This window comes from Phodopus roborovskii, unplaced genomic scaffold (assembly GCF_943737965.1).
Source record: "Phodopus roborovskii unplaced genomic scaffold, PHOROB, whole genome shotgun sequence".
Taxonomy (NCBI): domain Eukaryota; kingdom Metazoa; phylum Chordata; class Mammalia; order Rodentia; family Cricetidae; genus Phodopus; species Phodopus roborovskii.
Genome location: NW_026126546.1, coordinates 11,739,765 through 11,755,932, shown reverse-complemented (window position 1 = coordinate 11,755,932; position 16,168 = coordinate 11,739,765). Strand labels below are relative to the sequence as shown.

Sequence of the window (16,168 nt, the reverse complement as noted above, 5' to 3'; positions counted from 1 at the left end):
CTGCCTATGGCAAAATCAGGGCTAAGTTTAGGGAATATAGACAAGGTTATATCATATATATATATGTATGTATGTATGTATATATATATGTATACACACACACACACATATTACTGTACAAAACAAAACAAGCAAAACCCCCAAGTCCTAGCCAATGAGGCAGAACTGACGGACGGTGTCAGAAGACAGATGGCACCAAGTGCCAACAACTTCAATGAAGGAGACAGACACCCCTATAGGGACAAGTTAGGCCATGGTCATACCCTCAGAGGAAGTTGGAAGGGCATGAGAAGTAGGGACATCATAATCCTGCCCAAAGATCTATACGGGTCAAATTAGGAACTGAGGTTCAGACATGGGGAGGACTTACATAAGTCAGCATGGCCAGATCTGTCAAGAGACAAGGTCGGAACTCAGCACCTACTATCTGGCTCCTTAGAGAGAGGGAGGGGGTCCTGTCTTCCTCTGCTAGGAACTTTGGTTATGTCTGGACCCTGACTCCAGCCCAGGACCTGCTCCTGCACACAGGTCAGGGAGAGGCAAGCCCCAGGGACCAGGCTGCTTTTGTTTCCCTCAGAGCTGTGCAAGCAACCACAGGAGTGTAGCTTTGCACAGCTGATCATCTGGGCAAGGGTTCCCTGACCTAGGCTACTTACCCCTCCCCTCCCCTCCCCCTCCCAGGAGTGGGGTAGACATCCTTCTGAGAGCTTTCTTGATGATAACTCTATTCTCATTAGGTAGCACACACAGCTATCAAAAATACATACTAAAGTTGGACACAGTATTGAGTTCCTTTTAATCCCAGCACTCAGGCAGACAGATCTCTATGAAATGAAAGCTAGCCTGGTCTACCTAATGAGTTTCAGACCAAGCAAGAACTATATAGAGAGACCCCCACCTCAAAAAAAAAAAAAAAACAAAATGAAACAAAACAAAATGTACTGCATATACACACATACATCATACAAGCACATCCGTACTCAAACATGACATGCATGCATATAAGCATCCCACATGCATACAGACATACAAGAATACACATTTCCATCACTCAAACACACACACTGCACATTCAAATGTGGCATATGTAAGCAACACTGCACACCAACACATCATGCACACACAGATCCGGCACATACATGTCTTTAGCACCATGCATGTACAATGCATCATGCACAGACACAAACATCCTATCATGTCTGCACAGGATACTGCTCACACAGACACCCGGGACGCCTCATGGAACATGCTTGAGTCCTACCCGGACCCTCCACTCTCAGCCAGTCTTTACTGCACAGAACTGAGGCCCATACCAAAATCCTGACTATGCTTGTGCTTAAGAGGCCCCAAATGAGATAGCAAATTGAAGCTCTAAAGACTGCCAGTCACTGTCAGAGTGCTCGCTCTGGGTAGATGACATCTCTCTGGCCTTAGGGTCTTCATCTGTAAAACAGGGATAAGAGTGGACGCTGCACTTAGGGGGCGCCCAGAGAGTGCCTGGGCCTTGGGTTTCTTATCTATAACTTGGACAATTTGTCGGCCCAGCGCAGAGTGATGTAAAGCTTCAGCTAGGGCAGGATATGCGGAGTGAGATGCCCGGGACAATGGCACAGCTCAGGAAGCCTTTGTTGGGTCGATGGGCGGATCCCGCATGTTTCGGGTTCCTCAAAGATGTCAGAAGGGGGGCCTCCGGGCGTGATCGCTCAGGAGTGGTGGGTTCGGGTCCTGGCAGCGTCGGGGGGCTGCGGCCAAGGGCCTTAGTTTCCCGGTCCATGGCGCAGGTGGGCACCTGGAGGGCGTCCTAGCGGGGGCGCGGGCGGCTTCCGGGTTGGCGGGGGCGGGGGGCGAGGGGCGGGCGAAGCCGAGCGCCCCCGCCCTGCTCCGCCCGGAACCGGCTCTGCGCGACCGCGGCAGCGGCGGGGACGACAGCATGGGCGGCCCGCGGGCCTGGACGCTGCTCTGCCTCGGGCTCCTGCTCCCGGGAAGCGGTGCAGCGTGGAGCGTCCCGGGCGCCCGGTTCTCGGGTCGCAGGTAAGTCTCTCCTCGGTCACTTGGTCTGTGCAATCCCGGGACTGGAGCAGGGAACCGTACAATCCCGGGACTGGGACAGGGAACCGACCGATCCCAGCTCCGTACAATCCCGGGACTGGGACAGGGAACAGGACACCAGCTCCGTGCAACCTTGAGACTGGGACAGGGAACAGGACCCCAGTTCCGTGCAGTCCCGGGACTGGGACAGGGACCTGTCCCCCACATCCGTGGCAGGGGCTCCATCTCTTATCTACAAACCATACTGGTGGGGGCGGAGACCTGGCCACCCCGTGCTCTGGAGAACAGGCTCGCCTACCCATGTGTGAAAGGACAGACAACCTCCCCTATTCCTCCCGAGATCCCAGAGCTCCCAGAAGGTTAACCCATGGCACTGTAACCAACCCCCCCCCCAGGACTTGTGTTAGCCTGGACCAAGGACCCCGCACGTGTAAAATGCCAGGTTCACCCTTTTAGCCAGCCCTTGCGGGATCTCTTTCCCTGTTGCTGGCTTTTTTTTTTTGTGTGTGTGTGTGTGTGTGTGTGTGTGTGTGTGTGTGTGTGTGTGTGTGTGTGTGTGCCCCAGCTATTTATTTCGCTTGGAGGAAGGACTGGGGTGGAGTCTGCACAGTAGGTCAGTGTCAGAGGCCCCCCTGGGACCTGGCATTTGATTGGAACTCCCAACTGCCTGTGACTCTCGGCTAGTCTTTGTGGAGTTTTTCCCAGGACAGGACCCTGTGGGCCTTTTCTGAAACTATCTCTCAGGACTGAAGAATGTAGGAAAACCTGTCCCCATCCAATAGAGGAGCAAACTGAGGCCAGTGATGGCCAAGATTAGTGGAAGAGCTGGGATTCAGACCGCGCCCCTTCTGGTCTTGATGGCAGAGTGTGAACCTGCCGCGCACGGCCCCTGCCCCTGTCTTCAGGACAGACAATGTGGAATAGCCAGGCCTCTTGGGCCTTTCAGCCCATTCAAAGGCTTCCACCCCCTGCGGCCTCGGTTCTTTCAGTGTTTTCAGAAGTTTCCCTTTCTCAGTGGTCAGAGGCCAGCAGGCCCCAGGGAGCTAAGGAAAGCAGGTGATATGAACAGGCTGCTGTATCAGAGGCCAGAAGAGCAGTCAGTTGTTGTCTGAGATAAGGTCAGCCATGTGGCAGCCGTCACAGCACCACCCAGTGTGCCAACCGCGGCTGGTTTGGGTTGACACTTTTCCTACATCTATCTGTTGCCTCTAGAACCTTCCCAGCTGCCATCCAAGGCTCCTTCTCTTAGGATCTGTTTAAGAGAAACAAAGGTTCAGAGGAGGAGATTACCTGTCCCGGTCCCAGAGGGATCCCCCAGAATCCCAGATGCTGACATGAGAGGAATTAGAAAATCTGGCTTCCCAGGGTCAGACAGGGTGATGGATGAGAAAGCCAGCCCAGGGCGGTACCTTCCAGCTGTACTCCGTATTCCCAGGGTTTCCTCTGCGGAAGCTTTGCCCCGGGGCAGGTATCCAGCCTCTGCTGGAGTCGGTCCCCCCATCTCTTTGAAAGCTGTCACAGCAGTCTGTGTCGCAGCGGTCAGTGTCACAAAGCCCCCCCCCCCCCAGTGCTCTCCTCACTCCCATTTTATGGCCACAGACTCATGGCCATGAGCCTCAGTTTCCTCTTTTGCTTGTTTGTGTTTGAAGCTCTGAGTGCGAAGAGCAGTGCAGGCCATGCACATGGATTCCCACTGTGACCAACTTTAAGTGGGGTAGGGACCTAAAACTGGAGTTAACTGTGGTCCTTGTCTGCCAGGACCTCCCCCCATGGCCCTGTCCCAGCATCTTGGAGACAGCATGGGGATGTCAAGCCCCATCAGCCCTCCCTCCACTCCCAGCCGGGCGCCCCAGGCACCCTTTGGCAGCTGAGGGACTGAAGGCAGAAAAGAGGCTTTGTGCCTGAGGAGGGGGTGGCCTGGGAAGGCATCCAAGCGGCCACCCCAACCCCAGGAATGCCGTGAGACTTTGAGCCCCCTACAACTAGGGTGCCCAGGGGCTGTGCAGAGCCACCTTGGCACACGTCATTGCTGCCGGTCCACATCCCCTGGTAGGGTTGCTTCCTGCCTCTGTGATGCCCTTTCAGCCTCAGCCTTGTTTCTCTGAACGGCCATGCCACATGGCTAACCCCAGGAAGGCGCCTCTTCTCAGACCCTCAGTTCCCCTCCGTGTAAAGCCTGTGCAGTCTTGTAAGGGCAGCATGGTGCTGCTGTCCTGAGCCCCTGTGGAAGGGAAGCCCCTGCCAGCCTCATTCTAGGCTGTCATCGGCCATGGCTGACTGGGACGCCTCAGGCCAGGAAGAAGTGACCCCAGAGGCAGGGCTTGCTGAGCACTTTGTGTGGAAGCTGCTCTGCTCTCCCCATCCCCATTTGCAGATGGGCACAGCAAGGTGAGAGGCAGTCAGGACCGTGTCCAGGGTCACCGACTGCGTAGGGCACTGCATCACAGTACTGGAGCTGCACTGGGTGCGGTTCGGGTTCTGGCTCTTGTCACCCACCCACCCCCCACTCACCCCCCTCCACCCCCGGCCTGTCTCAGTTCTTTCCTCTCCTTTTCATAACGGCCCTTGGCCCCTGGCCCGCTTGGCTGCCTCCTGCAATTAGTCCCTATCGCTGTTCCGGATCACAGCCCTGGGCCCAAAGGAGACAAAGTCCCCTGGGCCCTTGGAGGCAGCAAGTGGAGGGCTGGTGTGCAGGTCCTCTGGAGAGGACCGCCAGTGCCAGGCTGAGCTGGTCTGGCCTGTTTTTATTCCCCCTCAGTGGCCTCTGGAGGCGCTGGAGGTGCTGAGTGGACAGAGGTGTGGGACCAGGAAGGGATGTGTTGTCTCCTCCCAGTCCTGCTTGTGACCCACCTCACAGCCCCGCCTCAGCTGGGTCCTGGGCAGCTGCACCACTGACCATGCCTCAGGGAAGGAAGGCCTCAGGGATGGCAGGGTGTGTATCTCTCTCTGAAAACCTTGGGTCTTGACTCCTCTGCCCAGGCTGCCATGTTCTCAGTCATGCAGTCATCCAACCAACACCTCTGAACAGCCCTGAAGTGAACTCTGTATGGACTTGGGCCTTGCCTGTGCCTTCATCCCAGCACTCAGGGGAGAATATAGCTCAGAGCTGTTGTGCATGGCTCAGGACACCTCAGTCTTGCCTGGACCTTGGGGTTAAGACTCAAAGGATAAATAGGGATTGCCAGAATAAGGAAGCAAATTTCTGCAAATAAATCCTAAATATCAGAGGCGGGAAAGTGGCAGCATGGCCAGAGGGTGCTCAGTAGGTGTGAGCATCACCAAGGTGGGAGGAGCAGGGCTTGGAGGACAATGGGGAGTCATGGCAGACTTTGAGTTCCATGGCAAGCAGTGACCGTATTTGATACATACTTTGCAAAAAGCTTCTTACAGGGACCGCTGAGATGGCTCAGCAGGTAAAGGTGCTTGCCACCAAGCCTGATGATCAGAGTTCAATTCCCAGGACCCATTTTAGAAAGAACAAATTGACTCCCACAAGTTGGCATCTGACATCCATGCACACACACACACACACACGCGCGCGCGCGCGCGCACTATGCACGCACATGCACACACAAATATACATGTACACACATACTTTCATGCACACAAATACATACAATTGTACGTGCAAACATATACACACACATACAACATGCATAGGGATGCATTTACACACAAGCACATGTGTGTGCATACACACACACACATACACAGTGTTCATGCACACAAATAAAATGTAAAATCAAACTTCCTGCTATTCCTGGAAATGTGTAAGGTTGGGGCCTGGGCTTATGCTCTGGCAGGTGAGGCTGACCACCAGGTAGAGGAGATAGCCTCTTGCTGGCCTTGAACTCCACCTGGCTTGAGTGTCCCTTCCGGTATAAAATGTTTGGCCAACTACTGGTTCCAAATGTCCTACATAGGGGATTCAGGCAAAGTCTGGCATGTGGCTAATAACTGGGAACAGCATGAGACTGTTAATTAAGGAAGGAAAAAAAAAAAGGATCCCTCTAGGGAAAGGGACAGCTAATGTGACCTCAGCGTTTTTAGGACTGCCCCTTACCTAGTCCTGAGCTGAGTGTGGAGACGTTCCCATGCATGTGAAATATGGCCGTGTGTGCCTGCGTACTCACAAGCTCTAATGCGTGTGCACCCTACTGAGTCTGCCTCTGCCAGTTTGGGTATGAGTGCACATGTGTGCATGGTGAGACTATATGGCACTGTGTGTTTGTGTGGAAACAACCTTACCTTAGTCTGTCCACAGGGAGGGTATGTATGTGACATATTTGCATGATGGCAGTCTTTTCTTCAAGAACATGTAAAAAAAATTTTGTTATATAAAAAAAAAAAAACATAAAAAACCAAGGCAACACTCCTTGAGGCCTCCTGGGAGCCCCTAGCATGGCCACCCCATCCTGGGCCCGTGAGGTCACCTGTGAGCTGCAGTCTCTGTAGGGATGCCACCTAAGCTCCTGTGTGGGCCTTGATCTTCATATACAAGTCTGTGTGCTTTGTGGGGCCGTGCAAGTACTGACCGGTACATTTCCAAGCATTTGCAGGCACACGTGCCCTCAAAAGTGGTTCTGCCTGTGTGCGCAACGGCATCCCCATGCAGTGTGTATGAGTTCCTCTGTATGTCTGTGCCCTGGCATACCACAGACAGTGTTCACCCAGCACTTGGCGTCCCTGAGCCTCTGGCTTCCCCTCTCTACCCAAGGGCTCCTCTTGCCTTTCCTTTACCCAGGAGCCCTGGGTCAACCTGAGCATCAGGAGTGCCTGTAGCCCTGAACTGGACATTAAGTTTTTCACACTTTGGAGGGAGGTGCTTATGTCCCTACCATCCAGCACAACCCAGCAGCCTCCTGGCCAGCTCTGGGGATAGGAGTCTCTACTGGGTGGGAACACCTTTTATTCTTTTTCTTTTCTTTTTCCTTTTTTAAATCTCTAAAATTATTGTGTGTAACTGGGTATGGTGGCTCACACCTTTAGTCCTGGCACATGAGAGGCAGAGGCAGGCAGATCTCTGAGTTCAAGGGCAGCCTAATCTATATCTACATATCCAGTTCCAGGCCAGCCAGGGATACATAGAGAGATTCTGTCTCAAAAAACAAATAGATCAGTGTGTGTCTATTGGTGTGTGAGTATTGGTGTGTGTGTGTGTGTGTGTGTGTGTGTGTGTGTGTGTGTGTGTATGTGTGTGTGTTGATGTGTGTTGGTGTGATGAGTCACACATATTTGAATATCGGAGGACAACTTTGGGGAGTTGGTTTTCTCTTTCCATGCTTACATGGATTCCAAGGATTCAACTTAGGCTATCAAGCATTTACAGTGGAGCCATTTACCATTCTATTTTATTCTTCTGAGGTGGGAGTCTTGCTTTGTCACCTGGGCTAGGCCAAGCAATCCTCAGTCTTAGCCTCCACAGGACAGATGAAGCCACCATGCCTGGCTAGGGAGCGTCATGAGTGGGACAGCCATGTTTCTTCTTGCTTCCTCTCATTCCCTGGCTCAGGACCTGCTGTGGCTAACCCTCCACTTCCTACTCCTCCTTATCATGTAGGGGCAGGCTGCTGGTTTGCGCTTGTCCCCATCTGTGGATGTGAGAGGTCAGACACTGCCTCACTGATCCTGAAGTCCCCTTTGTGGGCTAACTGGGATGCGGTCCTCCAAGCACAGATGACTGACCCACCGGGATGCCACATTGCATACATTGGGCACTCACTATATGCTAGGGGTATTTAAATGGCTCTCTACTAAGCTGAAAAGATATCCCTCCATTTTAGAGAGGAAACTGAGACCCTGGGGAGAGAAGACAAGATGTCAGCAAGCTGGGGGCACAGAGCCAGATTTGAGCCCAAGAATGTGGCTGGCTGAGCCTGGCCTTTGACTCTATCCCAGAGGCATTAGTTCTCATCTCCTCCATGTGTTGGTTGAGACATGGTTCATGGCTCTGTGAGGGCCCCAGCCTGGGAACCTGCTGACCTTGGGCTCAAGGCCTTGGAGAGCAGTTTGCAGGGAAAGACAGCCCAGCCTGAGAAAGGCTACCTGACACCATCTCCTCCTTCCTGAGTCCCAACAAATGACCCTGGGTTCCTGACCTCAGGCCAGGCTGAGGGCTGCTGAGCACCTGGAATGCCCCTGTCTAGCAGCCCCCACCCCCCACCCAGCTGCCCTAGCTCCACACCAGCCACAAGGAAGAGAAAACCTCAATCTGGTAGGCTGAGAAAGTTCCTTCATCCCTCTGGGCGTCTCTGGAACCAGCCAAGGGGAGGAAAGTCCAGGGGAGGGCAAGCTGATGGAGGAGACAGTCAAGTTAGCAGGAACAGGAAAGGCAAACACTGCCACAATGCTGAGAACCGCACAAAGCTGGGACCAGCTTGAGCAGCTCCAAGACCTCGCTCGGCAGGCTGGCTAACCTGAGGCCCAACCAGCTGTGACACACAGCCCAAAGCTACAGAACAAGTGCCCTTCCAGAAAGGGCAAGCGCTTGTAAAATGGCACATGCTTGTGGTCCCAGAGTTAGGAGGAGAGTCAGGAGCATTGCTGAGACCAGCCTGAGATACTTCATGAGAACCTGTCTTAAACAGACAGAAAAATAGCGCTGAGGGAAAGAGCCAAGCCTGCACTCCCCGCTTGTGTGCAGGGATAAACTGTCCTTGTCAAACCGGCACCTCTGGGGCTGAGCCCTGTCCGTCTCAGACACTGAGAGGAGCCTGCTTGGGACGCTTGCTGCACACGAGGAGCTGTTCCTTCATTTCAGTTCCTGTGCCTTGATGTAAGTGCCACTTCCCACATGGGAAGACAGAGGCTCTGGAGTCGAATCTCCAGTGTCCTCTGTGAGTGGTTGTTGGACACGGCCTCAGTGCTCGCTGACCCCTGATCTTGCCTCTTAACCCTTGACTGGAAATGTTTTTCCTAAGAAATAGGTAACGATTCAGTAACTTTGAAAAGGCATGCTTCTAAATGACTTCAACTGGTGGGGTGGGCAGTAGCTCAAAGTTAGAGACCAGACTGGAGGAGATAGAGCTCCAGTGGCCTCGCCCTGTTCCATGTTGCCCCTGCAACTCATTCCCTGAGGCCTCCTGGGAGCCCCTAGCATGGCCACCCCAGCCAGGGCCATCGGTGTCACCTGTGAGCTACAGGCTCTGTAGAGATGCCACCTAAAAACAGAGAGCCCAGTGGTCTCCCTGCCTGGAGACCGAGGGCTCCGGAGAACACGTGGTCCCTTCACCCCTCCTCTTGGAGTCCTGAGTCTGCCACTTGAGCTTCTTTTCTGTGGGTTTATTTCAGGAACTGGTGCTCCTACGTGGTGACCCGTACTGTCTCTTGCCATGTGCAGAATGGCACCTACCTCCAACGAGTACTGCAGAGCTGCCCGTGGCCCATGGGCTGCCCTGGGAGCAGGTGAGTGGCACTCTGTCGGGGAAGGAACTCTGGCTCTTCAGGTTGGGGCACGGCGCGGGCCAAGGCCTGGGTGATTGCATGGAGTGCCCAGAAAGTCTGGGGCCTCGGATAGGTGAGACAAAGGCAGCATTGTGTAGGGAGGAGACTTCAGGGCCTCTGCATGGAGGGCTCATACTAGAGCCGTGAGCAGCTCACTAAGGGCAGGCTGGTCCAGCCAGCAGTTGAAATCCAGACCCCATGGCCATGGTGGTTAGTGAAGAGCTCAGTCCAAGAACGGAGGTGGAAGACGGTGTTGCCAGGGCACCCAGGGCAGCAGTAGAGCTGGTGGAAGACTGTCTGAACTAGGACATCTGGCTTTTCTTTCAGCTACAGAACTGTGGTGAGGCCCACGTATAAAGTGATGTACAAGACAGTGACTGCCCGCGAATGGAGGTGCTGCCCTGGACATTCAGGGGCGACCTGCGAGGAAGGTAGGGAAGCCTGGGACCTGGGGCAGTTTGTGAAGGGTCCCCCATTCAGATGGTGCCTTCGGTCCCCTTCATGGTGGCAGCTTGCCTCTGAGGGGTCCGGGAAATTCTCACATCTGTGTCACGCTCCTTTTAAATCATTCCGTCCCAAGGCGTTTCTTCTAACTCGTGTTAGCCTGCTTTCCATCACTATGACAAAATGTTTCACACAATCCATTTACATTTGGAGCTTCTGGCCCAAAACTGGTTGGCTTAGGGCTTTGGGCCTGAGGGTAAGGCAACTCATCATGGCAGAAGTACATATCATGGCTACCGCTGAAAAGGAGTGGGTTCGGGTGCCAGTGCCCATTCTCTGTGACCTAGAAGTCTCCTGCTGGTCCCCACATCCCTTTTAAAAATAGTTTCTTGTAGCCCAGGTTAGGTTAGTCTTGAACTTTGTCTGTTTGGTTTGCGTTTTAAGACAGGGTTTCTTATGTAGCTCTGGCTGTCCTGGAATTTGCTCTGCAGACCAGGCTGGCCCCAAACTCACAGAGATCTGCCTGCCTCTGCCTCCTGAGTGCTGGGATTAGAGCACCACCACCTGGCTAGTCTTGAGCTTTCTATGTAGCCAAGGATAACCTCAAACTTCTGTTCCTTCTGCCCCCTTTCAAGTGCAGGGTTTACAGGCGTGTGCCACCATGTCTGGGGCTTCATGTATGTGGGGCAAACATTCTACCAACAGAGCTACATCCTCGGCCCATAGACCCCCACCTTTGAAAGGGTTCACCAATAGTGCTACCCTGAGAGCCACAGCTACAACCTCTCAGCCTGTGGGGATGTTCAGCATCCAAGCTCCACACTGGGGAAACCCATCTGGATGCCCCCACAGGATACCAAAGTCCAGGCTATTTGAGCCAGCTAGGAAAGGGGGACAGCTACATGGAGGGTTGGAACTCAAGTGCCGTCTGCCTGCTTCTGTTGTCTTGGGCCTTCGGGGTACACTCCTCTGTTCAGGGGGACCCTTTCAAACATGTTCAGCTTGGGGTGGCTCAGTACCAGCTCCTGGAGCCCTCCCTGGGCCTTCCTCCTCTTCTGCTTCTCTGCCTGGCTGAGCCCACAGAAGCAGATATGAAAGGTCAAGAACTTCATTCCCAGGTGTAGCCCTTTCAGGGATAAAGTGGCCCAGAACCCACCTGAGACCCTGGCCTTAGAGAAGGCCCCTATGACACAAGATTATGTCCTGATTCCAGAAACGAAGGCATGAAAGTAGGGCTCTGCATCAGGGGAGTGAGGAGCTGAGTGAACACCCCCCCCCACTTCCCCCAACCTCCCCACCCCCGTTCCGCACCAACTAGTGATGGAGAAACTGAGGGCGGCGAGGTGGAGCTGTGGGCCCAGAGTCCATTGTGAGTGGGGTAGGGCTTCGTGATAGAATGCTTGCCTAGCATATGCATAGCTCTGGGTCCCATTGCTCACATGGAGCTGACATTGAGAAACATTTGCCAGTTCTGAGGAAGGAGTCTCGAGTAGAGCTGCAGAGAAATGGAGTGGTCATGCCCTAGATCAGACATCCCTGTTGAGGGAACCAGGCAGTCAGTGTGGGAGGCTAGAACCCTGGACCAGTGCCTTCCCCACCAGTAGAAGAGAGGATGGAAGGGCCCCAAGGGCAAAGGAAAGCCAGCTGCGAGGGGCAGCTGCCAAGGAGACCACAGGGGTACTGCAGGCAAGTCCCAAGGTGTGGGAGCTTAGAGAGGCCTTATCAGACAATGGCTACTGTATCCCTGGGGCCTTGGTGAGCAGGTGACGGTGGAGGGCATGTGGGGGCAGCTGCTGGAGGCTGTGTGCCAGACCACTCCTGATGTCAATCCTTCTCTCTGTGGGGCCTCGGGTCCCAGCCTGGGCACACGGTACCCGGGCTTCCTGGCCAGGCCAGCTTCACCACCCACTAGCTGTGGAACCTTGAGCTCAGAACTGCCCAGGCATTATGCAAGAGCCCTGGCCTAGAGGACTGCTGTCCAAGCAGTGTGCCTGTTCAGAGTTGGGGGCACAGGGGACAGGGCATAGTGGCACACGTCTTTAATCCCAGCACCTGGAAGGCAGGGAGGCGGATCTCTGAGTTCTAGGCCAGCCTAGTCTATATATTGAGACCCTGTCTCAAAACCAAACATAAAGGGGCTGGAGAGATGTCTCAGAGGTTAGGAGCACTGATTGTTCTTCCAGAGGTCCTGACTTCAATTCCCAGCAGTCACTTGGTGGCTCACGACCATCTATGATGAGATCTGGTGCCCTCTTCTGTTGGGCAGGCATACATGCAGGCAGAACACTATATACATAATAAACAAATCTGAAAAGCAGAACACAAAAGCATAGTATGTGTGCATCTTCAGTAAAGGACACCAGACTGTTGAGTGCACTTTGGGCAGTCTAGGCTCCCTCAGGGTCCCTGCCCGTGAGACTGTTGTCTGCAAATGGAGTCTGCCTTCCCGTGTGTTACTAGAGGAGGTAGTGTGTTGGGCTTTGTAGTGGCTGATGGGACAAGAGGGTTGTTCCCACCTGCAAGGCTAGGAAGAACAGAGGCCTGGTTCAAATATTCCGGAAAGCTGTTTTTTGGAATGGGGGTGGGCAGGCAGGGGGGCAGGGGACATTGCCGGCCAACCGTGGGCTCTGCCCTTCCTCCCGCTGCTGGATTTAGGCCACATGCCCTCAGCTGCTTCCCCTGTTGTTGGCGGCTCCTGTGGCAATCCCATCGCTGTGACATGACCCTGGCCCCAAAGCTTCATCACCAGCAGCAGGGACTGGAGCAGCCACAGAGGAAGGGAAGCATTGCCATCCCAGATTTTTTTTTTTTAAGTCAACCGTTGTGCCTGGCGCCTCTGCACCCCCTCTGCACCCCCTCTGCACCCCCTCTGCACCCTGTGCTGGGGCACTGTGGTGACACAGCAGCTATAGGGACCCATTCCTCAATCAACTGCTGGTTTCCTCACATGTGGAATGGGGACATTCATGCTGTGACAGTGAGTGAGGACCCTCTCAGTCTCATTGTTGATGACCACTGGCGAGGGTCCCTTATTACAGACGGGAACTGCGAGGCTCACAGTAGGGAAGGGGCCAGTCTGGGGCCACATAGCATATAAGACCGGCCATCTTTTGGTTCTTCCAGGCTTTGGGAGGAGACAGTATGGCTAAAAGTGCCCTAGCTCAGGCTCTGCCTGGCCACCTACTTGTGGAAACAATGGATGACAAAGATCCAAGGCCAAAATGTACTACACAGGCAGGGCAGGCGGAGAGCTGGCACAGTGCCAGGGCCCTGGCTGGAAGTGGGGTAAAGTATAGCGGTCACCTCTGGGTCAGGGCCTGAACCTGTGCAGAGGGTGGAGCTGCCCCTCCCTGCCCCTTCACCCTGTAACTCTGCTGCAGGGCTCCCATGGACTTACGGTCCATGATAAAAAAGGCTCAGAGAGGGTGTGCATCTTTCACAAGGTCACGTAGTGTGTAAGTATTGTGGTCATGTTCTCTGCCGTGGTACCCTGTCTCAGGCCCTCCTGCAAGGACAATGACGGGGGAAGGAAAGCAACAACTGTCCTCTGTGTCACCACAGTGAGGCTCAGAGAGGGGAAAGCTGTGGGCCCATTCAAGTCAGGCCAAGCTGGCTCTGGGGTGGGGGTTGAGTTCTGCAGTAGCACAACTGGAAACCCCCAGGAGCATGGTCAGACAGGGGGACTGGAGACCCCCAGGAGCATGGTCAGACAGGGGGACTGGAAACACCCCAGGAGCATGGTCAGACAGAGGGACTGGAGACCCAGGAGCATGGTCAGACAGGGGGACTGGAGACCCCCAGGAGCATGGTCAGACAGGGGGACTGGAGACCCCCAGGAGCATGGTCAGACAGGGGGACTGGAAACACCCCAGGAGCATGGTCAGACAGGGGGACTGGAGACCCCCAGGAGCATGGTCAGACAGGGGGACTGGAGACCCCCAGGAGCATGGTCAGACAGGGGGACTGGAGACCCCCAGGAGCATGGTCAGACAGGGGGACTGGAGACCCCCAGGAGCATGGTCAGACAGGGGGACTGGAAACACCCCAGGAGCATGGTCAGACAGAGGGACTGGAGACACCCAGGAGCATGGTCAGACAGGGGGACTGGAGACCCCCAGGAGCATGGTCAGACAGGGGGACTGGAGACACCCAGGAGCATGGTCAGACAGGGGGACTGGAGACACCCAGGAGCATGGTCAGACAGGGGGACTGGAAACACCCCAGGAGCATGGTCAGACAGGGGGACTGGAGACCCCCAGGAGCATGGTCAGACAGGGGGACTGGAGACCCCCAGGAGCATGGTCAGACAGGGGGACTGGAGACCCCCAGGAGCATGGTCAGACAGGGGGACTGGAGACCCCCAGGAGCATGGTCAGACAGGGGGACTGGAGACACCCAGGAGCATGGTCAGACAGGGGGACTGGAGACACCCAGGAGCATGGTCAGACAGGGGGACTGGAGACCCCCAGGAGCATGGTCAGACAGGGGGACTGGAGACACCCAGGAGCATGGTCAGATGAGGGGGTGTCATGAGACCGGCCTTAGCACCCCCAGATGGAAAGATGGAGAAGCTAGGGCTCACCCTCTGTTCCTGGGCTTCTCTTCATTGATCTGCTGCTTCCAGGGTGTATTTCTTCCCACCTGGAGCCCTGCAGCCTCTGTCCTCCATGGTGGGGAACCAGAGATGGACACTGGCTTCAGAACCCACAGCTCCAAAGCCTCAGAGCAGATGTGAGGCAGGTTGTGGCCACGCCCTTCCAGCGCCCCTCAGCTTCTCCACTCTCCAGGGCTGGGCACATTCCACATATGTCTGTCTGTGCCAGCCAGGTACAGAGCCAAGCCTCTGCTTTGCTTCATAGGCGCAGAGTCCTGAGGGCTAAATATTGTGTCATCCCACCCATGTCTACCACCCATTGCTCCATTCCTGTCTAGAAAACTCAGCCAACCCCGCCTCCCTGCTAATCCGCCAGGGCACCGCCCTCCTACATTTCCATTAACACCCAGCTCCACAGACACTCACCCTTTACCCTGTGCCACACTGGCCTTCTCCCTGCACCCTGTGGCTTTGGTAGTGGCTAGCCTGTCTGATGTGGCCACCTTGGTGCTCCCAGGGGAGGCTGACTAAGCTGGCCCACTGCCAAGGTGACTGCCTCAGCTCCGGTGCTGGGATGGGCCTGGCATAAAGCATGTGAAAATTAAATGAAACTTGCCCATCCTGAACAGGCCAGGAACACAGCAATCCTCCCCAGGGGCCCCCTCATTGAAATGGAGGGTTCTTAAAGCTGAGAAAGTCCTAGCTCTGACCCGAAGCCCTGGCTTAAGCCACCGGCTGGTCATCAGCAAATATTTACATTTGCAAAGTAAATTCACACAGGAGACATGACCCAGCTAGGAAGGCTGTGGCCACGTGGTCTGTGTGGTCACCAAGCCATGTGGCCCGGGGGGGGGGGGGTTCAATGTGAACAGAGAAGCCCCTCCCCTGGCTCTGCTCTTTAGCAGGAAAAGTGCCCCCCCCAACTATTTCCATCCCAGTTCAGGGGAGGCTCAGATCCCAGCCCCCCTTGGCCTTCTGTGTGGACAGGGCAGAAATCTCCTCCCTGGGCCTGGTACAGGAAGGGGGACAGCTTTGGGGGACACAGGGTTAGAACCTGCAGAGCTCACCAGCCTTGTAGGGGTCAGCGCACTAAGCGATGGGCTCTTCAGCAGGGCTTTGGCAGTTGTGGGCCGCCTAGTATGTTTAGGAGGACTTCCTAAGGGAGGTGGCATAGGAACAATAGCTGTAGCACACCGGGCAGGAGCTGTATACACACGGACAGTTGGGACCTCCTAGGTAGTGCAAAGTACCCCAGAGTCAGTGGGACCTGTGCTTCTGGGGTCAGGCAGCCTTCAGGGCCCTTCTAGGATACAGTACAGGGCTGGTGGAGTCTCTCAGGGTCTCAGCCGCGAGCCTGCTTTAGGGTCTCTGGGCAGTGGGAGACCCTAAATGAGAAGGATGACCGGTGGTGGGAGGGATGGAATGTCTTACCCATAGCAGGCCACCCCCAGCCCGCTGCACCTTTAGTAAGCTGTTTACATTAAAGGGCCCTCTTCAGCGGGGCCTGTCCACGGAAGTACTTTTCTCTGCTCGTCGGAGCTTTGGAAGGTTTGCCTGATTCTGTGAACCCTGAATGAAGGCTCAATGTTTTCTGGTCCTTTTTGAGTTTTGTTATTTCCTTAAACTTTTCTTTTTTCT

At 54.9% G+C, this 16,168-nt stretch overlaps 1 protein-coding gene across 3 annotated transcripts in view; it reads left to right on the top strand.

Moving 5' to 3' along the window:
- The first annotated feature begins 1,848 nt into the window (after nucleotides 1–1,848).
- Nucleotides 1,849–16,168, top strand: part of Emid1 (EMI domain containing 1) — a 45,652-nt gene continuing 31,332 nt past the window's right edge. The window contains exons 1-3 of one of the 3 annotated variants that reach the window (XM_051200243.1): nucleotides 1,849–2,031; nucleotides 9,340–9,453; nucleotides 9,820–9,923. In XM_051200243.1, coding sequence (XP_051056200.1) covers nucleotides 1,931–2,031; nucleotides 9,340–9,453; nucleotides 9,820–9,923 — 319 coding nt within the window. In that variant the 5' untranslated portion in view covers nucleotides 1,849–1,930. The remainder of the gene's footprint in view (nucleotides 2,032–9,339; nucleotides 9,454–9,819; nucleotides 9,924–16,168) is intronic. The other 2 variants (XM_051200245.1, XM_051200244.1) reach the window with 2 other exon arrangements.